At 37.5% G+C, this 24,377-nt stretch overlaps 1 protein-coding gene across 5 annotated transcripts in view; it reads left to right on the top strand.

The window, feature by feature from the left end:
- Atp8a1 (ATPase phospholipid transporting 8A1) overlaps nucleotides 1–24,377 on the top strand; it is a 215,317-nt gene that overhangs the window by 24,767 nt on the left and 166,173 nt on the right. For 4 of the 5 annotated variants that reach the window (XM_074042343.1, XM_074042345.1, XM_074042342.1 and 1 more), the window contains exons 2-5: nucleotides 4,903–5,017; nucleotides 6,207–6,306; nucleotides 7,412–7,510; nucleotides 15,493–15,538. In XM_074042343.1, the coding sequence (XP_073898444.1) occupies nucleotides 4,903–5,017; nucleotides 6,207–6,306; nucleotides 7,412–7,510; nucleotides 15,493–15,538 (360 nt within the window). Of the gene's footprint in view, nucleotides 1–4,902; nucleotides 5,018–6,206; nucleotides 6,307–7,411; nucleotides 7,511–15,492; nucleotides 15,539–24,377 lie in introns of those variants that run through there. The other variant, XM_074042347.1, reaches the window with a different exon arrangement.

Below are 24,377 nucleotides of genomic sequence, written 5' to 3' on the forward strand. Positions count from 1 at the left end.
CAAGGCAACATATTATGGTAGCTACTATATGGCAGGACAGAGATGCTCACCACACAGCAATGAGAGGGGCACAGAGAGAGAGAAGAGACCTGAGTCTCAATGTTCTATTAAAGTTCACTCTCCCCTCACAGTGACCTAACCTCCTCCCACTAAGCTCTACTTCCTGGATTTTCCACTATCTCCCAGTAGTGCTACAGGCTATTTGACCAAACTTCAACACATGACCTTTAAGACCCAAACCACAACCTAAAGAAAAATCTTGTCATTGTTCATTTCATTGAAAGTACAGAATAATTTATTATGGGAGACGGTTTGATTCTGGCTGTTGTTAAGAAATCATAAACCTTGGAGAGAATAATATTTAAAGGAGCTAAGATGTTTCAGGAGTCACTGTAGAAGTGTGCTTTAGTATAAAGGGAGGCTCACTCAGTTCCATTCTTTACAGTGATGGGTGCGTGAATTTGCTGGCCAATTTGCTCTATAGGACTTTCAGTTTAAGAAAACAAATGATGCTGTTAGCAGTTGTTGAGTGTCTGATTGCATGCCAAGGACCTGGTTGTGCTGCCTGAGTTACTCTCCTGGAGATTACAAGGTGTGGTGAAGGAAGATGTATTTAGAGTCACTGTTTTCATTAATTTATGTGTCTATACTTGAGAGCCATATTGAGATGCCCCCGGAATTTGGGAATTTAAGAAATGAGCATACCTTCTCATTTCTTTGCAGTATTAACACATGAAGGAGTAAAGTCTCCTGCAAGGGGGCAGTTTGGTTCCCAGGTCTGCAAGGTTTGAATCGCATTGGAAGATTAAATACTAGTTTGAATTCGGCAGTGGAGGTGAGTCTCAAAGTATGGTTAAACATTGGCAGCTCTCTGAAAGGGAGACACAAGTGGTAGCCAACAAACCTAAAGTATCATAGCTGCATTTCCAAGGTATTACAAGATTTTGAAGAGTTTGGGCCTGCAGATATATATATACCCCTTTCATGGGGTTAGGTGCATTGGACTATGTTAGCCTAATGCTGTGGGATTCTTATTTCTTATAGTCACTGGTGAGATAGGCCAACTTGGGAGAGTTGACTTAGTTGTGAGACTTCAGTTACTTTAATTCCTATTGTAATTAGTTTCATAATAAATTTATTAATCATTGTTTTGGATTTATATATCCATCTTAAAGGCCTCTGTAACCTGTAGGTTGTGCTCTTGGCATATTGCTAATTTGGTTTGCTCATTTGTGGGTTCATCAGACATTGAATGCTTACTGTGAACCCAGGGTGGAGTGCTCAAGAAACTTTCACTGTAGCAATGGAAGCAGGAGAACAAACAATTTCACTACACTCTGAGATGCTGCTTGGGAGGCAGTGCACCAGCCTCCCAGTAAGAGGTTCTGCATCTTGAATTTATCCACTCCTGTTAACACTTTAAGTATAATAGGCTACATTTATTTTGTTCTTAGCAAATATTAGGCATTCTGATAAGTACTTTAAATATGTATTCTTTCATTTTATACCAACTAGTCCAGGAAGTGAGCACATAATGTTCTATTCTACAGATGAGGAAAGTAAAATCTAATGAGAGTCAATAGCCACCTGCTGTGTCTTACTCTTGGCCTTGCCACTTACCAAATACTTTCCGTTGAACTTTACTTGATCGTGGGCTTGAGAGTTCAGTCTGGACTATTGATACAAACCCAGAGATGGATCATCTAGGGGATCCTAGAAGCAGTCAGCCAAATACTTTGGGCTGTATTTCCATTAAGTGTTTGAGTATTATATACCTTCTTTGTGCAGTATAGGAAAAGGTATAAGAGACACCAGGGAGTGTGATAAAGATGTGTTTCTTTCTCTCAGAAAACTTCACCTTTAGCATATCTTCAGAACAAAGTAGACACCGACTTATCAGGAAGACTCAGAATGGTTATCGAGACCAGGACTTTGCTCTCCTCCCTTCTGCTTTCTGTAAAAATGGCTTAGTTCTCACTGGCCTAAGGGAAGCCAAACAGGTGGACTAAGAGCCAATGATAAATATCAATGGTTTGTGTGAAGAAGCCCTCCGAATTATCAAACCGATCCCAAGGGACATCACTTCTTTCTTTAAACAATGGATACAACTGTGTATGGGAAAGAGTGGTAACTGTGCCAACTTAGTTTTGCCTTCTCTAGGATGAGGGTGGGGATTCTCCCTTTTATCTTTGCCACCAATAGCTCAGTGAAGGCATCATCCACGTGTGCACGTGGAGCTCTTTTTGTGGTTGTCTTGTCTGATGAAGGTGGTAATTGCAGAAGAAATAATTGAGTAAGACCTAGGTCTTTTCCCTAGGTTCCTTCATCAGAGCTTTTCTGAGGACCTCTGAGGTTGCTAGGCTTGCTGTTTGCTGAAACTAGAAGTAAATGGGAAATCAGGTGAACCACACAAGGTGATACATGCATCCTTTGGCCCTAAAACTTCCTGAGAGCGTCAGGTATTTGTGGAGTCTCCGTGTCTCTGCCACGCTCACTGGAGCTCTGATGTGCTAAGAAGGGAGGGGGGGTGCCTACCAGCTCCAATTAGCTAAAGACCTGCCTTCAGGACATGAAGAGCTCTAAGAGTTCCTATAAATTCAGCCTCAAAAACAGTCTTTCCTAGGCTTTTCCATAGTGCCTGGGTGAAGAAAGCCTCTAGCAGCTGCACTGTTCTGTTTCTACAACCATCTAGCTCTAATGGCCCTACTCTTGGGAACACATCCCCAGTCTAGGCTTAACCTCTCTTTCTGGTGTTTCTTCTTTAGAGATCCCTTATGATTTGACCTTGGTTGTATCCCCACTAATCAATTAGGATTGCTTTAATTACTCTGATTCTCATTTAAGGGAGAGGGTTGATTCCATTCTCTTTTGTCCTAGGAGTTTCGTTTATCCCATAGAAATTCTTGAATACAAATTAACATGTGAGGGGGAGATGCTGTGTCCAACTGTCTCCAGCAACATTTGAGACCCCTATGTAAGTGGATGTTTGGTGAGGAGTAACCCCTAACTCCTCAGCTAAGATCATCCAAGGACCAGACACTCAAAAGTGTAGTACCATGAAGTAAGGGCCACCAGTGGACATTTCTCAGAGCAGAAAGCAAAGCTGTTTTTCCTGAAGCTTTCTGTCTGATTCAGGATTCAGAAACAATATACTCTAGCATTTGTGCTGTTATTGAAAAAGATCTAATAAAGAATTTTAAAAAAAAATTTAAGACTGCTATGCCTCTTTGGATAATCCATATATGAAATTTTGATGACACAAAATTAGGGTGTAAAGCTTGTGTTGTGTGTAGAAAGTGATACATCATCCTTAACCATGTGACCATGGACAAAACTGTAAATGTGTCTAAAACTGTAGGATGGGTACGATGGAACCTAATTTTGGAGCCATGTATTCTCCAGAGTGATGTAGATAAAATGTGACTCTGACCCTGAAAAGCTCTCTGTGGCTTACTGCCAAGAAGAAGTGACTGCAGACTCCCTTCCCCAGAGTGGGAGGTCCTTAGAGCTGCCCTGGTGTTTCCTCAGCTTGGTGTCTTGTTCATCTCTGCCTTGCCTGCTGTGTGTGCTTCGGGAGCATTGCTTTATTTACACCACCTTGCAAACATCATTACCTTGTGTCCTTACCTTTGTGGAGCAACTCAGTGATTCTCTGGTTTCAAATAGTACACTCTAGAGGCAAGCTTTTCTTGTACTACTTGTTACTAGCTCTTGGCTGTCCTTGGTGTCTTTATCAGTGGGTGGAGAAGCTTTTGCTTGTCCTTAGGGGGTGGGGGAAAAACTGCCAAATAACCATTTCTTTGTCATTTGTCATGTATTTATTGGGCAAACATTTGTTGAGTATCTGCTGTTTGTTGACTGGTGTTAGGAAGATGAGTAACACACCATCCACAGCCCCAGGGAGTTCCTATTCTGGTAGGGGGAGACTGAGTCATAAACAGTCAGCAAGAAAACCTGCTGGTAAGTGTTTTGCTGGGGGGAGGAGTAGGTCCAGAGTGCTGTGGGGAGCAGAGAGAGCAGCTGGAATGTTTCAGAAGAGACCACACGTTGGCAGGTCTTAGGGAAGAGTTGGCATTAACTAGGAGGAAAAGAAAAAAAAAAGGTGGATTTTTCCATACTGCATCGTTGGCATCCCTCCTAGCAGAAGAATAAGGAATTGACTTTATCAAGTCCCATTTAATTTTCACTAGAAGTACAATAAACAATTAAATTTTTTTTCTGTTCATTATTAGTTCTTCTAGAACCTGTTTGTCTTTTTAAAAAGTATTATCAACATTGCAGTAAGGTATCCTATTGAATCTATTGCATCATTCTAATTATTGTGAGATGATTTGAAATGATATTTAAGAAATTTAAGATCCATTTAAGAACATAAAGTAACTAGAGAAACAATTAGATGATCATAGTGTGTTAGATCATTGTGGTAGCTGCTTATTTAAGCCATAATATTTAACTTTTTTCTATTTACATCACCAAAGAAAAAACAAAAACAAAAAAGCACTAAATATGTATGCTTAAATTTTTAAATATATTTTGGATATATATATTTAGATTGCCTTTCGTTAGTTTTGTCAATTATGTAAACCAACCTAAAATAATTTATTTTTGGACATCTATCTATGTAAAGGGAGAAAATAAGTTGGACATTTATAGGGGAAAGATGAATAAAAGCTTAAAATTAATGTTACTATTTTTGAAATGGGTCAGGTTTTATGCGACTGTTAAATGCCATTCAAATCTAAGAGAAACATTAGCTATGGGAGTTTTTCTTTTCACTATAAGATAAACAAGAATACCAATAAGGGGACGCATGTAGTTTTTATAAGATTTTATATTCTTGAATAGATTTGGTCTGGATAATAAAACATTTCTTGTCAAATAAGAAGACTGTCTCTTTTTAAGGTTATGAGAAGACAGACGATGTTTCAGAGAAGACTTCACTGGCTGATCAGGAGGAAGTAAGGACTATATTCATCAACCAACCTCAGTTGACAAAATTCTGCAATAACCATGTCAGGTAGGAACTACTAAAGAATGCCACAGGCATCATCACCACAGAACTAGACAGGTAGAAAGCAAATGCTTGCAAGGAACTTTCAGTTCAGTCAGTTACATTTGAGAGCTCTGTGGTGGCAGTGTGAGTCCTGCTGTTTCTCCATCTTCTGTTCAGTAAAAAATGTTAGGAATCTGGAAGTAGGAAGGAGCAGAAAGGACAAGCACTCATACCCCCACCAATTTTGCATACACAATCTGAATAACTAAAACTGCTCAGGGGTAATTGCCACTATTCTAAACCTGTTAGTAGAGCAACTGACTGGTTTTAGCTGGCAAGTTTTAACATTTTGTGAGAGATCTTTGCAATTCTACACTGAGAAGTTTCTCTTTTTTTGCTACATAGTCTTTAAGTATTTGTTTTTGATAGTTGTGAAATTTAGCACGGTTCTGAGGAATGGAGGGCTGTAAGAATTGCTTCATGAACTGTTACGTTTTTCATTCTAACAATTATAGAAAAGTACCTGTGTAAGCACTAGATCTTAATGGCCTCTGGGACCACAGTATTTCTCCACTGACAGAATTTCCAGATTTGAGGATGTGTACATTTAAAATTAGTACATTCAACTTCAAATTCTTGAGCGGCATTTATCACTTTGGAGAGTGTGTCATATGTCTCCTTTAATTTCCCTTCTCTTTGATAACTAAGGGGAAGATCTGGATGTTCTTGAGACTGAAGTGGCCATGTGTTACTGACTGTGTGGCCTTGCTCCTTTCTAGAGTGGCCATGAAGGCAATTCAAGCAGAGACCCAGAAAACTTCCCGTTTGCCTGAAGTCACCAGGAAAACAGTGTCCAATTTGACTGTCCCTTACATTGCTCATTTTTTCTATTAATGTGTTAATGTACCACCTCATTTAAAGGTACTCCTCTCTGCGAGCTACTCCCAGTACTGTTAAGCCAGAAAATTGTCCAAAGAGAACAAAAAGATAATATACAGAAAATAAAATTAGTGGAGTGTCACATTTTTTTACTTTAACATTTCCTTTCATTCTTCTTCATTTAAGTTAATGATCCCTTGCAATATTCTCCCAATTTGAAATAGCGAATGAACATTCATGGTGTAATTTTTATGTGGTGGTAACAGAACTTTATACACGTGGGTGCTACTTGCAGAGTAAAAGTTTCATGGTACTTTTTATTTTTGTTTTCTAGCACTGCAAAATACAACGTAATCACATTCCTTCCAAGATTTCTCTACTCTCAGTTCAGAAGAGCTGCTAATTCATTTTTTCTCTTTATTGCACTGCTTCAGGTAAAATCACATCATAAAACCATAGTTCAAAGTCAAATGTTCAGGTATTAGTAAATGTTTTTATTAAGTCCACGACCAAACCCCTGTAGCTTATCGAAATGCAGAGAGGTGAGCTAAGGATGGTGGACTCTTCCCCACTACTGCTGCAAGCACTGTCAGCATTCCACTGTCTCTGCAAGCCTTTGGATTCACTTTTGTCAACTTATTTTAGATATTCTGTAAATTTGATGTGGCCAGGACTTTTCATTATGGTTGATAAAGGGAAGTGGGACTTTTTCCTAAAATGCTACTTTAGTTTTATAGCAGTAAAAGTATCAATTCTGAACCTTAGAATGCAAGAGTCACCAGTTATATAGCCGGGCATGGTGGTGCCCTCCTGTTATTCCAGCTGCTTTGGGAGGAAGCAGGAGGATCTTGAGTTTAAGGTCCCTCCTGGCAACATTAGCAAGACCCTATCTTAACAACAAAATAAAATCAGAAGGACTTGGGCATAGCTCAAGTGGTAGAGTAAGGCCATGGGTTCCATCCCAGTAACCCCCACCCCCCCAAAAAAATTTAGAACAAATGTTTTAGGAAAAAAACATCATTTTGTGAAAATGTAGCATATATACATTGTAAAAAAGTTACAAAACAGCAAATCATGTTCCACCACCAGAGGTAACTACTCTTAAAATTAGGATGTGTATGTCTCTAGTCTTATTTTTTACCCACAAGCATTCTTTATTAATTTATACAGCAAAAAAGATCATAAGGTGCACATTATTTTGTAATCTGCTTTATGCATATAATGTGTAATAATCTTTCTAGATATTCATTGTTTTTCTGAGATTTTATAATATACTTGATTACATAATAAATTATTTTTTATTTAATCCTCCACTGTAGATATTGGTCCTATATACTCTATGTATTACATGCTTATCATGAAGTAATTTGCATGCTTTTCCAGCTACTGACTAGATAAAAGCCACATGCCTCATTCAGTGTTAGTAAAATCAGTGAGGCATGTTCTAGAAGAAGCTAAGACTTTGTTGTGTTTAGATTTATTATAAACATTCTGGTTCTCATTGGATTTCTCTCGCTTTTTCTTTTTTTCTTTGAATAGCAAATACCTGATGTGTCACCAACAGGTCGTTATACAACACTGGTTCCTCTCTTATTTATTTTAGCTGTGGCAGCTATCAAAGAGATAATAGAAGATATTGTAAGTATTTACAATTTTCATAATAAATGTAACTCATATAAATATATATATATATATATAATATGTATATACATATATATGTATATAGGCACACACATATATGTATGTATTCATACTAAAAATATGACTGGGGCATGGCTCAAGTGGTAAAGCGCTTGCCTAGCAAGTATTAGGCCCAGAGTTCAAAAGCCAGTACCAAAAAAAAAAAAATTCCTTCTTAAGTTATTTAATTTATGGTACAGTCTGCTTAAAATGCCCATTCGACTTAAAAATATATAGGATATGTTCCTATCTTGAAGTTAATTCCTAATAGGTTAGATTGATGGAGGAAAGCTTGATACAGTGTTTCTTATGTTTATAGTTTAGTAATAAAAATTAATTTGAATGTGATGACTTCCACAGAAAGCTGTATTTGAACATTATTTTCAAGTAAATGAAGAAAACTCAAAATTATCTAAATGTAAAGTTTTTTTGTATTTTTCATTTTTAAACTTAAATACCATGGTCTTCACCCTATTAAATGCCTTTGATTCCTTCTTATCTTATTTTGGTAGTACTGAGTTTCCTTTCCATTTGTCTTATTTTATTAAAAGAAAGTAAGTTTGCTATTTTTAACATTCTATATGTAGAGAAAATAAGTCAGTTTCCTCTTTATAAAATAAATTCCCCCAAATAAATTTGGGCTTTTTTTTTTTTTCTGTACTTTACCTATTATAATTGTCTTACTTGAAGAAGCCAATGCTTATTTTATGTAGTTTTTCTTTCTTTCTGTTTTTTTTTTTAATTTTTTTTTTTGTTATGGTACTGGGGATTGAACCCAGGGCCTTGTACATGCTAGGCAAGTGCTTTATCACTTAACTATAACCCCATCCTCTCTATTTCTGTTAAAATACTTGGTGTATCTAAATGACCTGTCAAGCCTTAGGTAAAATGATTAGGCACAAGGAAAGACTGGGAATGTGTTTAGGAAGCTCTAATTTAAAACTTTACAATAAATATTATTTCTGTATTAACATTATTAAAAAGAGGACATGAGTCATTGTATCAAAGGCCCATTAGAAACACGACAATTGACCATTTAGATCAGCAGTCTCAAAAGCATCCAACTATCTAAGAATAGTTACAGAATTGTTCATCTTTACATGTGTGTAGGACATCATAGTCCTCTTGATTGGAAGTGACATATTTCATGGGGACTACTAGCTGAGAAATTTAAGGAATGCTCTTCTCACTCAGACTGGTCCATGCAGACTTTCCCTCTTTTAAGTTAAGGTTGGACCTGGAGATTTTATCTGTTTCTTTGTTTTATGTTCTTCCTTTTCTTTCTTTGTCTAACCAAATTTTTATGGACCACCTTTTATTTACTAGGCATTGTGCTATTGTTTTTGCTAATATTATTTCTTTACTTAATTCTTCAGTAACCTTGAGAGTTGTATGTTAAATTCCACTGAAGTTTAAAGGAAACTAAAGTCTAGAAAGGTTGTGTAATTTGTCCGAGGAAATAGTAGAATCAGAATTCCATCCCCTGTAGTGTTCTATGCTCTGATTTATTGTGAAAAGTCACCAACAATAATATTTATAGCATTTATAGTGTTTCTGGATTCTATGTACTTATTCCATTGTTTTTTACATGAGATGAGAAGGAATCAAAGGCATTTAATAAGGTGTTTTTACTGTATCTTACAAAACCCTTTAGGGTATTTTTTATCTTCTCTGCATTTCACAGATGATAAAGAGAAGGTAGAGAGGTAAGGTGGTTTGTTCAAGGTCAGCACCTGGTTACTGGGGCTCTTGGATTTCAAGCAAGGCAGTTTGGCTCCAGAGCCCTGCCTATTAGCACTCTTCTCAGCTGCCTCTCCTGTCTTCTTTTTGGTTCTGTGGCAAAGCCATACGCTCTCTAACTATGGTTTCTAGGACTCTGTTTTTGAGAATACATGGTAAATAAAGTTATATCCAGTAACTGTTGTGTTTTTAACAGAACTCTTTTTGGCATTGTGTAATGATTGAGTACCATTAAAAATAAGCTAATCAGGCAGTGCCTAAAAATATGGTGATAGTATTGTGAGATAATAACAATTTCATGTGATGTGGTTTTCCAGTGAAACCAGTTTCAAGCTATTGACTAAAAAATGTCTCTATGAATTGCTTACTAAGAAGTTTCTATCAAACTACCAAGTAGTAGAAAGTTTTAAATAGTACTCTCTAGAAAAGAAAAAAAGAAGTTTTAGATAGTTGGATAAAGAACTACCTTCATCAGAAATTATAATGAATACATACATTCATTAATTCATTCAACAAAATATGTGAAGCACTGTTTACATGCCAGTCTCCCATTAGGGTATACATTTGGATGCATTAAAACTTTTTCTGTGGTAAAAATCAGATATGTCAGTGGCTTCATATGTAAGTTTATTTTTCACTTAAAGGCACTCAGGTTTCTGGGGTATGGAGGGCAGCCCAGTGCCTCTCTTCCCTCCTCAGAGGGAATGAAGATTGTTCTGTGCAGAGTCTGGTGCTCGTCATAGCAGAGAACAAGAGAGGGAATGGAGATCTCATATGTTTTGGACATAAATAACACTCAGCATATCTGTTTACAGCTCAATATTAGAACTGATGATATGGTTGGTGCTCAACACATCTGTTTACAGCTCTGGATTAGAACTAGTGACATGATAAAGAGGAGGTGCTATTTCAGCATCCATGAAGTATAGAACTAGATATTTGTGAAGACTAGTGATGTCTGCCATTTGTACCTCACTGAATAAATAGGGCTTAGTTCTAGTAAACCTTCCTTTGTATACTATTAAAGGGCATTTTTTTTTTTCACATTTCTTATTACAGTTTTTTTTTTTCATTTTTCTTTTATTATTCATATGTGCATACAAGGATTGGTTCATTTCTCCCCACTGCCCCCACCCCCTCCCTTACCACCCACTCCGCCCCCTCCCTCTCCCCCCGCAATACCCAGCAGAAACTATTTTGCCCTTATTTCTAATCTTGTTGTAGAGAGAGTATAAGCAATAATAAGAAGGAACAAGAGTTTTTGCTGGTTGAGATAAGGATAGCTATACAGGGCATTGACTCACATTGATTTCCTGTGCGTGGGTGTTACCTTCTAAGTTAATTCTTTTTGATCTAACCTTTTCTCTAGTACCTGTTCCCCTTTTCCTATTGGCCTCAGTTGCTTTGAGGTATCTGCTTTAGTTTCTCTGCGTTAAGGGCAACAAATGCTAGCTAGTTTTTTAGGTGTCTTACCTATCCTCATCCCTCCCTTGTGTGCTCTCGCTTTTATCATGTGCTCATAGTCCAATCCCCTTGTTGTGTTTGCCCTTGATCTAATGTCCACATATGAGGGAGAACATACGATTTTTGGTTTTTTGAGCCAGGCTAACCTCACTCAGAATGATGTTCTCCAATTCCATCCATTTACCAGCGAATGATAACATTTCGTTCTTCTTCATGGCTGCATGAAATTCCATTGTGTATAGATACCACATTTTCTTAATCCATTCGTCAGTGCTGGGGCATCTTGGCTGTTTCCATAACTTGGCTATTGTGAATAGTGCCGCAATAAACATGGATGTGCAGGTGCCTCTGGAGTAACAGTCTTTTGGGTATATCCCCAAGAGTGGTATTGCTGGATCAAATGGTAGATCGATGTCCAGCTTTTTAAGTAGCCTCCAAATTTTTTTCCAGAGTGGTTGTACTAGTCTACATTCCCACCAACAGTGTAAGAGGGTTCCTTTTTCCCCGCATCCTCGCCAACACCTGTTGTTGGTGGTGTTGCTAATGATGGCTATTCTAACAGGGGTGAGGTGGAATCTTAGCGTGGTTTTAATTTGCATTTCTAAAGGGCATTTTTTAAAATAAGAACTGTGTATTGGTGAGGTACTTAAGAAGTATCTACCCTAGTGCCATTTTAACTCTTGATGTTTTGCACAGCTTAACAAAATATAGTTCCTTATTTTTATGTGCAAGTAACAAATGGCCTATATGCTTATTTAAAATACTCTAAATTGCTAGAGCTCTCTCTTTTTTTGGTGGTACAGGGCTTTATGCATTGCTAGACAGGTGCTCTACTGCTTTAGCCATGCCTCCAATGTGCTACAGTCTCCTACTTATTTTGTTCATATTCTGTCTCCAACCACTACAGTTGCAAAGACTGCAAGGGATTGGGGCTGTTGTTCATTGTTGTATCCTTAACAGTAGTGATAAAAGGGGGTGGAGAGAAGTGAGAGGGAGAAGAAGATACAATGGTGACTGTCAGGGCATGAATGACATATAGTTCCATCCCTGAGTCAAGGGCTACCCTTGGGGGTTAGGGTCACAGGTTGTCTGTGGGCACATTGTGAGATGCTTTTGAGATGTCCAGAGAGAAATGTCAAGGAGGAACACTGGATGTAACTATAGCTCATATGAGAATCTAGTCTGAATACTTATTCTTAGTGTGAAAGCGTTGAGCAAGGAAGAGGATGTCAGGTAAGAAGTGAGGAAGGTCAGGGACTACACTTGATCGATCTCATCACTGAACAGAAAAGAGCAGAGGAGTTAAAAAGGAGCTAAGGTATAGGTGGAAAATCTGGGCAGTGATATGATCAAAACTGCCTAGGGAGAAAGGGGTTTCCAGAATGAAGAATTTGGTTAGCTCACTTTCTTGGGCAAGTTACATAACCTTTCTAAGCCTCAGCTTCCTCTTCTTTAAATGGAAGTTAATATACAACTCTCAATGTTATTATGGGAATTAAAATTTTACAATCAGCATTGCTCACTTAAGTATCCCAAAGTTCATGGCACTATTATACAATACTATCTATTAGTATACTTTCAATCAAACATTGATAATATTAAATAATTCACTGACTGTCAGTGCTTTTAAATGAATGACAGTGGAGGTATTTAAATTGAGAATAACTTTAATTTTTCTGAACTATTAGTTTTAGTAGGAGTAATGATGTCTTTGTGATACAAAAGTTAGGTGTTTGCTCTTTGTAGTCATAAGATTAGAATCTGGATCTTTATGTATCCAGCACACTTTTTTTTTTTTTTTTGACAAGTAGCCTAATTTAGTCCATAGTGGGAAGGTTATGGAAAGAGATACTCCAGGGCCAGAATTCTCTGCAGATGTAAAGTAATGTTCATGATCGCCTGAGGTTTCATTCAGATTAAATTTCTATTTTGAAGTGAAATAATTCGCTAACTAGTTTTTGTCTCCTTCAAAAAGTCTAATCACCTGTCAGAGACATGCATTATTTTGGAAATATTTGAATCTCCTTTGAATATCTAAATTTACCTTGGGCTATTACTTTGGACCAAAATGTATTTTGATGGCTGTCTTAATTTTTTTTACAATCTTTGCTATCAAAGAAATAAGGACAACAAAAAAAAATAGTACTTTGGAGTTTTATAATTATATTTCTATTGATGCTATAAATTTAACAGAATTTTATAAATTCATTGAATATTTTTCTGGCAAATTGTGCTTTCTTTAAGAAGCAATAATATTCCTATGAAATGTCTACATTAATACTCATTAGTGAGTATTTTGTAGTAAGAAGGATTATCGTATGTTTTTACATGTGGATCTGGTGAGAATCATTTACAATAACTCTTCTACAGAGGTTTTTTGAAGGCTGTGTTGGCATTTGGTACAGTTCAATGACTGCTAGTTCAAATGCATCAAGTTCATGCTGCCAGCTATTATTCTACTCCTCTTGGATGTAGCTGTCACTCAGAGGAGTGCTGATCCACCACTCCACACATTTCTCTTGGAAGATGTTTTTATATATGCATTAAACTTCTAAAAACCATGTTTTTTCATATATGAAAAACTAAGGAATTCATTTGTTTTACATTTGTTCCAACTTACGTTACAATCAGGTACACACAACTGAGTCTGACCTTGGGCTTTGTATGATAGGATCTTTGAGCAAAGGGTTAGTTACACTCAATGCTTCTTTTCTTTTTTTCTTTTGAAACATTTTATTCTTTTTTTTTTAATTTTTATTTTATTCATATGTGCATACATTGTTTGGGTCATTTCTCCCCCCTTCCCCCCTCATTTGCTCCTCTTTACCCCCCCCCCCTTACCCCTCACTACCAGGCAAAAACTATTCTGCCCTTATCTCTAATTTTGTTGAAGAGAGTATAAGCAATAATAGGAAGGACCAAGGGTTGTTGCTAGTTGAGATAAGGATAGCTATACAGGGAGTTGACTCACATTGATTTCCTATACATGTGTGTTACCTTCTAAATTAATTCTTCTCAAACTGACCTTTTCTCTAGTTCCTGGTCCCCTTCTCCTATTGACCTCAGTTGCTTTAAAGTATTTGCTTTAGTTTCTCTGCATTGAGGGCAGCAAATGCTATATAGTTTTTTGGGTGTCTTACCTATCCTCATACCTTCCTTGTGTGTTCTCGCTTTATCATGTGATCAAAGTCCAATTCCCTTGTTGTGTTTGCCCTTGATCTAATGGCCATATATGAGGGAGAACATACGATTTTTGGTCTTTTGGGCCAGGCTAACCTCACTCAGAATAATGTTCTCCAATTCCATCCATTTACCTGCGAATGATAACATTTCGTTCTTCTTTGTGGCTGCATAAAATTCCATTGTGTATAAACACCACATTTTCTTAATCCATTCATCAGTAGTGGGGCATCTTGGTTGTTTCCATAACTTGGCTATTGTGGATAGTGCCGCAATAAACATGGGTGTGCAGGTGCCTCTGGAGTAACCTGTGTCACAGTCTTTTGGGTATATCCCCAAGAGTGGTATTGCTGAGTCAAATGGTAGATCAATGTTTAGATTTTTATGTAGCCTCCAAATTTTTTTTCCAGAGTGGTTGTACTAGTTTACATTTCCACCAGCAGTGTAAGAGGATTCCTTCCCGCCCCCCATCCTCGCCAACACCTGTTGTTAGTGGTGTTGCTAATGATGGCTATTCTAACAGGGGTGAGGTGGAATCTTAGTGTAGTTTTAATTTGCATTTCCTTTATTGCTAGAGATGGTGAGCATTTTTTCATGTGTTTTTTGGCCATTTGAATTTCTTCTTTTGAGAAAGTTCTGTTTAGTTCACTTGCCCATTTCTTTATTGGTTCATTAATTTTGGGAGAATTTAGTTTTTCAATGCTTCTTTTCAATGTTAGTGGAGTCTGATGTGTTATGTTCAATGCTGTAAGTTTAGACAGAAGCCATAGATAACCTCTAGTTGAACCATAGAAGAGATAGCTTCCATGATCACTCAAATTCTCACCTTTCCTCTTCCCTTTTGTTTCTTTTTCTTACCCACTGCTATAAAGCATTTGCTTAATAACTCTTCAAACTTACCTGCCTAGACTTAGACAAACTCATGGTTCACTGTTTAATTTTGTAGATGCTTTTGTGAGGAAGGAGAATAGGATCCTGTGATTCAGTGACTTGTGGTTGCAAGTGGTGGTGGGGGTGGGAATGCTGGGAGCAGTGAAGAGGCTGTATGACAGTGGTAGATGTATTTGGTTCTAGTCATGGACACACATCAGCACGTCAGCACGTCATTAAATTATAGAAGATGTATTCAACTTAATTAGATAATGACTTTCTTAAGAAGCTGGAAATATTTTGATACTATTGTTAAATGATAGTTATAGATAATTCTCTTTGGAATTCTTTTTTAAGTGAGTTATTGAAGCAACAGACTGAATCAGGCTTTCAGTTCAAATATTTCTAGTATGTTAAAATTTTAATCTTACCTATATGCTAATCTAAAATCTTCAGAGACTCACAAGCCTGTGCAGCTGGAGGAGGAATACTGTGCAAAGAGGCTGTGGATGGTGCTTTTAGGTTTAAAATTTCTATCACAACACTCCCACTGATGCACACTCATAGTATCAACATGATTGTGAAAGGTTAAGAGTCTTGTGGAACATAAGTGAAAAGAAATCTCTCTTTTGTTGGGCGTTCTTTTGTTTCATTAATCTGTGGTTCTTTTTGCTTTTAAACCTTAGAAACGGCATAAAGCTGATAATGCTGTGAACAAGAAACAGACACAAGGTAGGAATGTTACATCTTCTTATATTTATCAAGTACACTCCTATCTACAGATAGGAATTAAATATAATTCAATGAAGAATACTTGTATCTCTTCAGGGTAGATTAATTCTTGCTTTGTAGCATTTATTAGTATGACACTTAAATTCACATTAAAGGGATATGCAGCACTTTTGAAAGGCAACATTTTAATATATTTAAGTGCTTTTTAGCAATGTGCTCCCAAGAACAGTTTGTAAAGTCTTCATTTGTCAGTGTTAAAAACCGTAAAATGTCTTTATTTTGTTTGTGATCCATAGATGTTACTCTAGAAAGAATTTATAGAAAATAATCAGATGTGATATCTTACTTAGGTAAAACACTTATTAGAATCATTGAGTTATGTATGCAAATGAAATATGCCACAGAAATGAAGAAAATAATTGAAACCAACCCAGCTTCTGGAGAGTGCATGGCATTTTGGCTGTTTTTGTATGGGTCTCATTTTGATGGCACTCAAATCAAAATGACTGTTGTGCTCTCAGGTTTTTTTAAATGCCCAGGAATTTACAAAGCATACATCTTATTCCATCTTCAGCTTGCTCCCTCTGTCTCATTTCTCTCTCAAATTCTCTGATGTGATGAGGATCAGCAGTGACTGCCAACATTATTTGGTGACTAAAAACAGTATTTTTATACTGCTGTTACTTTTCTGGGACCCTATTAAAGTAATATGCTTCTTTCTTACTATTTCCCCCCAGAGGCCTTACCTGCTAATTACCTTACCTGTGTAATTTTTTTTTACACATTTGGAAAAATTATATTTATTAGCATAAAATTTATAGACTATTTACTGAGTATTTATTATGGAATATACCAAATCATAAATGGGAATTTTAACTTTGAAGAGTTTATAGCCTATTTGTTGAGATAAGTACATGAAAAATGTAAAAGAGCATGGTAAGAGACGGTTTATGTGGAAGATGTAGGGTTAGGCCATATGGTCTCAGCGTTTCATTAGGTTGTGGCAGGTCATGTTTCCCATGTCCAATGCTATAGATGCTGTTAGGTCTGGAGACCTAAGGCAGATGAGTGAGTGTCCCATCCCCCATGGAGGGCAATATAATTCCTGCATCCTGAGGAGATGGAGGCCTGCATTCCTGCATCCTAAAGGAGAGATACAGATCTGCCACAGGGCTGATGAGCAAAATGCTCTCAAGATTGTTCCCTTCCTCCAATAAAGGTGCTGACCAAACTGCTTCACCGGAGAAAAGCCCATGAATCCATGGCCAATGAGAAAAACCTACTTAACCCAGAGTTATAACGTCCATAAAAATCCTAGCCTTCACCTGTGCAGTGAGCCACCGGTTCTGCTGCAGTACCTTAAGCTGTAGCCTTTCCTTTCTCTCTAATGAATCCTACTTTATACACCGGCTTTGACTCATCAATCAGCTGCCTCACGAGCCAGTTCTCTGGCCTGTGAAGGCAAGGACCCTTGACAGCAGCGCGTAACAATACTGAAAAGGAGAGAAAATCATGGAGAATCTAGAGTGAGGTCTGAAATTAGGGGAGGATTGTGGATGAACAAAGATGTGGGGAAGACATATCGCGTGTGGACTGAGCGAGAAAGGAGGGAGAGGGCATCCTGAGCAGAAAGGAAGAAGACTGCTGGATTGCTTTATTGTGTAGAAAGGAGATTCATATCAGAAGGAGGCAAACACACAATAAAAAAACATACGATAGGATCAAATTTTATGCAGCCTTGAATGCCAAACCAGGCATTCCGGCTTTTCTTATATATACTCAATAGCACCTGAAGGCTTATGAGCCAAGAAAGAGACAGAACGAACATGTAGTTGGGATGGAGACATAAAGAATCAGAGTAGGGGGTTATTGGAAGCCTGAAGACAAAGCTACTCTAGGAGTTTAGATGTAAAGGAACAATCAGAGGAATTGAAAAAAATCCAGATGTTTCAAGTGTTAGTATTTTTGCAATATGCAGCTTTTGCATTTGTGGCCATGTTGCTCAGAATATTCAGTAACATCTTTTGAAATACATAATTCATCTTGTAGCAGAGGGCACTTATCTTTAGTGACCTGCCATTGTTTATTTTCAAGCCTTCACCAAAAGGTCAACAGAGTATAATTGAAGGATAGTTGTCTTAGCTATGATGATTTCAGGTGCTGTAGTTTCCTTGGTACTTACTTACTTCCCCAAATGCTCCCTTCAGAGAAAATATTCTTTACTGGTTATCATTCTTGGCTCATCCATCCTCTTTGTGGTGTAACAGGGTTAGCTGAATGGTTGGAAATAAAGAATAGCAAATGATAGGGAAGGCATCTATAACAAGTATGTATCAAATTCATTTCAAAAATAAAATGTTAGGATTCAGCATAACACTTGGAAATCCCATATCCAAGAAGTCATGGTTTTCAGGTTGGTAGTTGAAGTTGTTTCCTAAGAGATTGATGTCTTCTCTTTTTTAACCTTTGCCTGCTTTGAGCATTGCTATTCTTCTTGGTTTGACAGTAGATGAGAAATAACAAAAATGTTTGAGTAGGATACTGTCACTGTCAGATAACTCAAATTACTAAACATGAGAGCCATCTGTTACCATTTGGCCGGAATGAAATTCAATTTACTTTCCTGAACTGAGGCAATAGTCAGTATGTGGGAGTAGGAAGGAGGATATTTATGACAGGTGATTAATTTTTGACAGAGATTTATACTATTAAGCTTAAGTTTTCATTTTCTAAATGTTTAGCAAGACCATATAATATGAAAGAGGATGTCTTTCCCTCACATTCAAATATTAACCCTTCTGTATTCTTACAGAAATGAATGTTTTCTTTCCTTACTTGCATTGGGGGAATATTTTTTCCTGTCATTTCCTAGAGACTTAGGAAATATAAACTTGTAATTTGTTTTCAACACTTTCAACCACTTAACCATCAATTCATTTTTACCAACTAAATCATGGAGATTGGCCCTAATACAAAAACTTATCAAATAGGCTTTACATTTGATAAGCTCAACACCAGTTTTGGGGGAAAGCCATTTCTTACACTGGAGATCTATATGTTGGTTAGGTAGAGGGTTCAGTGATCTGGAAAATGTAAAATTGTATATTATTTTCCAAGAATCTAATTGCAGAGAAAAGGCAGTTCAAAATGATGCTCAGAAAGTCCAGAGACATGAATGAGCCTGGATGAGCTTTGTGGTCCACTCCTCTCAGAGAATGGTGGCTGCTTCTCTTTGATCTTGGTGGGGTTTTTTTTGTTGTTGTTGTTATTGTGTGATGGTTTGTGCATTCTGGACAGGAACAGCAGAGGACAGATCTAGCCTATCCTGTCTTAGCAGATGTTCTGCATGTATGTGGCAAATGAACAGGTGAATTAACCCTTTCCAGAGAGATACTTGAATATAGGTAACAAAGAAAGAACAAACTAAAAATGTATGGAGACTGCTTGGAAATTCATCCTCTGGGGTGAGAACAAGGTGAAAAGCCATATTTTTATAACACTGTGTCCCAGACTGCTTCACAGGCACTAATAAAATACTAATGTGGTAAAAATTCTTGCCACACCACAAAATTCCTTACCTTCTCTGTCAAAATCATTATGTCATCAGTTTACCTTTGCTTTGCCTCCTGTGAACACAGGAGCCCACTTACGACGTCCATTACTCAAAGCCACAGAGCACTTCCATACTTAGAGCTGTGGCTTTCCTTGCATCCAAACCTACCTTCTTTTTTTCTGATTTCTTCCCTTAGTATTTGAAGACAAGTTTTTATATAACATTTTTATTAGTGTATATTAGTTATACAAGAGGTTTTATTGTGACATTTCCATATATTCTTACAATGTACCTTGGTTAGTAAACTCAGTTTTTAATGTACCCTCCTCCATGCATCTATACATACACACACACACTCGGGTAGTCTCACAATTTTCCCTGAAGTGAGTTGTTTTGCCAAATTTATCTCTGTAGACATTTTTAGAATAGAAATTTGTAATTGTGGTTATAATATGTAAATTAATGCCAATTCCCATATGAATTTATTGTGGTGGTTGAGCTAGTTCTCTTTTTAAACTGTAAAACTGTGCTTGCATTTTTAATGCAATGCTGTGAGGGCTAGTGTACTAATGTTTCAAATGAAATGAAATTTCACCTAAAATCATAACCCAGAGACATGGGACAGCATGGAGCTCAGGTACAGACTAAAGTATTTGAGCATTCTTGCCCTTTGTTTTTTAGGTGTTTTTTTGTTCAGTGGGATTTTTGCCTTGGTATGATACCTGTACATGTATTGTGCCAAAGTCAACAGATCACTAATAAAGAGGGGAGAGTAAAAGAAGGAAGTAAAGAAGGTGAATATGGTTGATGTACTTTCCATACAAGAATGAATATAGAATTTTTAAACCTGTTGAAATCACTATAAAAGGGGGACTAAGGTAGAAAGGAAAGAAATGGAGGGGATGAACCAATTCATGATGTAATGCATGTATACATGGAAATACCATAATGAAATTCCTATTATAGCTGTCTTAAACAAACAAACAAAATGTCTTTTTTTCAAAAATGGAGGACAAGAAGGTAAAACAGGTCCTGTCTGGGGCTTTGTACCAGTGGGAGCGGGGAAGATATTAGACAAGGGTATAGGATGGTGAATATGGTGTACTCATGTATGAAAATGGAAAAATGAGACCTGTTGAAACTATTTTAAGAATGAGGGAGGAGGGGTAAAGGAGAATGATGGAGGAGGTAAATCTAACTAAAATATATTGTAAGCACTTTTGTTAATCTATCTCCAGTTCAATAATAATATAATTAAAATATTTGGGCAAATTTTAAAATGCATCCTAATGAATGGATGTGCTTTTTAAAAATCCCAGACTTAGATATATTCCCTTAAGGGTAGTGTGTATGTATTCTGTAGGTGAGAAGGTATGGGAGAAACAGCAATCTGTAGATCACCTGATTTTGATGCTATTGTTCAATGAAGGCTAACATTACTATACTTAGTTTAATACCTTGTTTTATTATGAGAGTAGATATTATATTAGAATAAACCTTTGTTTAATAAAGCAGTTTTGTTGTGTAATTTAGTTTTTTAGAAAAGATAACATGAAATTCTTTTAAGTTAGTTACATTGCTAAAAATAGAAAATTTACTCATTTCTAACCCTAGTTTCCTCCTCAGAGCTACATCGCCTTCTTTAGAGTGGAATAGAGTTGGTGTTGGCTGATGGTCACTAAAAAGGCTACTTCCTGAAGGGTGCATGGTTGCTTATCTCCCACTAGAAACCACTTCAGCTTTAAAGTCCTGTGAAAAAAGGTGTTGAGGTGGTGTGAATTCAGTGTGTTTCAAGTTATGCAGCCCGTGGAGGCCTACTAACAAAGCCATGTGCGTCTGGTTCAGTTTGTCTCAGTGCTGTACAAAAGACCATGTTACATTAAGCAACTTAGAGTAGCACCATTTTCCTGACTTAATGAAAAACAGAGTACTGCCTTTCGTCTCCCTGGAGGTTCTCCCACTTGTGAACCATCCAGTGGGCTTGTACATGAGGCAGGGTACATGTAGTTCTTAGAAAGTGTTGCTTCCTAGGGCTTAAAATTACACATATGCCTAACCTAAATAACTTCATCCAGCTAAATGATTGTTAATATTTCTGAATTGTCACGTATCTAAGGATTATATAAATTGAACTGGTTAGAAATCCTACACAATAGCTCTGGATAGGAGGAAGGTATTTATTTGTGGAGAAATACAGACCAGATTGTGTTTCATTTATCCTATAAATCAAAGTTACACACAGAAGGGTAAAACCCACAGAGGAAATTTAGGAGCATAGATAGAGGACTGATTTTAGGGCTAACTTCGATCTTGCTCTTGGCTTTCTTACCTATTTGTACATACCTTATTTTGTGTTCTATTTTTAATATAAACAAGGTATTCCACTTCCTTGGCACTTTCTCTCATCTGTTTTTGCCAAACCCAAATAAATTGCATGTTCAGATTCCTTGGGTAAAACAGGTATGATTCAAAATTAGAGCATTTGTTATTTCACTTCAATAAGTCTTTATTGAACATCTTCCTCATGTAAGATTCTATGAAGAAAATGCAGAAAAAAACAAGTCTTTACTCTTGCCCTTCAGGAAATTATGTGAGTGTAAAGATAAGATGTAGACTGATGTACAAGGCAGAAAAAGTAATAAGGTCCAAATGAGAAAGATGGGATTCTGAAATGTCATTGGAGAGGTTCACAAAGGGTAAGTATTATTTGGTAAGCAGAGAGATTAGGGTGGTAACTATGGGTTCAGGACTGATATGAGCATTACTGTGGAAATGTGCAGACATGAGATACAACCTGGAGCAAATAATATTTTGGCAAAAGCACAGCCACATGCCAGGAAGCAACAAGGCCAGGGATAAGAATGCAAGTTAGGGTCATATTTAAAAGGCTTTTGAAAACCATGGTGAGAAAGTTGGAGGGAATTAATTAAGGATGTGGAGAAGTTCCCAGTGTACTTTTGAAAGAACTTGACAACAGTATGGGGCAGGGGCAGTGTGAGGTCACAAGTGATGACTATGAGAAGACAAAAAAACTGTGCAGTGGATGGATTCAACTGGCCTGGAGGTGGGAGGGGAAACCCTGCCAAACACCCAATGCTGCCTAGTTGAGAGAGGACTGTGATTGGGACACCCACTAAATCTAGCATTTCAGAAGTAAAAAGTTCTTAACTAGAGTTCCAGCTCTTGACAGGACAGGAATTAAGGAATTGTGAAAACTAAAGCCAGATTGAAAGGAATTATGGAATGATTGATTGGTGAGGCCAGAGAGGGAGATTTTTCTTTCAAGAAGTTCTCAATTAAGTGAAGGAGAAAGTGAATGATTTATAGCTCTGTGAGTAAGGATAAAGGAAAGCATTTTGAGAATAGGGGATTGCTGACCCTTGTGCTCTGATCACATCACCTCACTCTTATATAATTTTTTTTATAAGGTATTGGGTCTCAAACTTGATCGTGCTCCAGAATCCCACAAATGACTCCTTTTGTAAGGAAATACACAGATCGCTGGGAGTCACCCTAGAGTTTCTGGAGGTCTGGGTTGGGGCCCCAGAATTTTAAGAAATTCTTAGTGATGCTGGTATTATTGAACAGCAGCCATTTTTGAATGCTTTATAAATGAGTTCATTAAAGTAGTATTGACTGTTATTCCAATATAAACAATAAAGTCAAGGGAGAAATTCAGAAAGTTCCCACTGTCTTTCATGTCAAAAGAAGTTAATGGTTTGGTCTCCTGCATAGTGTTTGAATTTGACCTTTATAGGCAAGTTTATGCAAGATACTCTTATGCAATATCAGACTGTCCCAAAAATAAGAGTTACCTTGGAACTGTCTTTGAAAGTAAGAGTCTGTATAGTCAGTGAATTGCTGCTTTAACTTGGGTACACTTGTTTTCCTTATTTGGCAAGGTCAAAAGCATGGTCTAAACTGCACTTAATGACCTAAAATCCTCAAATGCTGACTTCCAGAGAGGAAATGGAGCACATTACCTTTCCTGTGGTTTTCCTGTACATTTTGGCATCCTCTTGAACAACTTGACTCCTTACGTACTAAAGAAGTGGTAAGAAAGGCAGGTCATGATTGAGGAGGTGGGTGACACTCTCCTCTCCTGGGAGGCCTTGTGAGAATGTAAATGAGCACCTGCAGTTGACTTGAGTCCCTAGAGCCTCCTGGGGCTTTGATGAGGAATGCCCTAGGTCTTCTAACAGAATGTTTGCATTTCACTAAAGAAACCAACTACAGCAAAGCTGCTAACTTGTCTCCTGCTAAGTACAAACAGGTTTCCCTTTAAGGTGTTTGTGTAAAGTCTGAGCCCTCCCATGCATACTTGTCAGACTAATTAGGCCGTGTGGAAACTATAGCAGGTGTGTTTGGATGGGACTGGGGAGAGTCTGAGGAGTTTGCATTGAAGAGTGACTGCTAAGGCACCTACAGGCTATTCTGAGCATCGTCCTCCCTCACTCTCACTCCACTTCACCAGGCAGTATTAATCACCTCCTCCAGGGAAGCAGTAGCAGCTCTGTTATTTTTGTCCTAAAAAACTAACTAAATAAGAGTCTCAGCAAAGGACCCAACATTATTTCCTGCTTTCTCCAAAGTAATTGGAACTGGAGCAAAGGAGATCGCTGATTAAAAATAATTAGGTTCCTGTTTCAGTTGCCAGCATACCAAAAGTAATGGTTTTTGGTCATTTTAATTGTTCAAAGGATTGGGTGTTTAGGAACCACTTTCAAAAGAAAACAATGAACTGTATGATTGATGGGTATCCTTGGCCAATATTCAACTCTTCATTTATACACTTTTTTTTTTAACATTGTAGCTGATCTTTAATTTCACTAGAATTGTATATTGCTGTCTATAGTCTAAGATTGATCTGGCCTCAAGTTTGTAGAAGCTGTGTACTTTCTGTCTTTATTTCTGTGTTTGGTTTTGTATTTCAAGGGCACAGTAAATAGGGAAGACATAGAAACCCATCCTCATTGTAACAAGCTTTCTCCCCAGTGGTGCAGATGCTGCAGGCCCAGGGAAAAGCTACAGCTAGAGCAGTGCAGTGGAGCCTGGAAACTGGTGGCTCCCTGCTCAGGTGAAGGCTGGGGCTTTTTATGGATACTTTAACTCTGGGTTAAGGTAACGGTTAGGTGGTTTTTCTGTTGTTGTTGTTCCATTGGTCATGGATTCACATGTGTGGGCTCTCTTCAGTGAGCTGGTCTGTTTGCCCCTTATGGGGGAAACAACCTTGAAAGCATTCTGTTTATCAGCCCCGTGACAGATTTATGAGACCATGTGTCACCT

The sequence above is a fragment of the Castor canadensis genome, chromosome 9, assembly GCF_047511655.1.
Source record: "Castor canadensis chromosome 9, mCasCan1.hap1v2, whole genome shotgun sequence".
Taxonomy (NCBI): domain Eukaryota; kingdom Metazoa; phylum Chordata; class Mammalia; order Rodentia; family Castoridae; genus Castor; species Castor canadensis.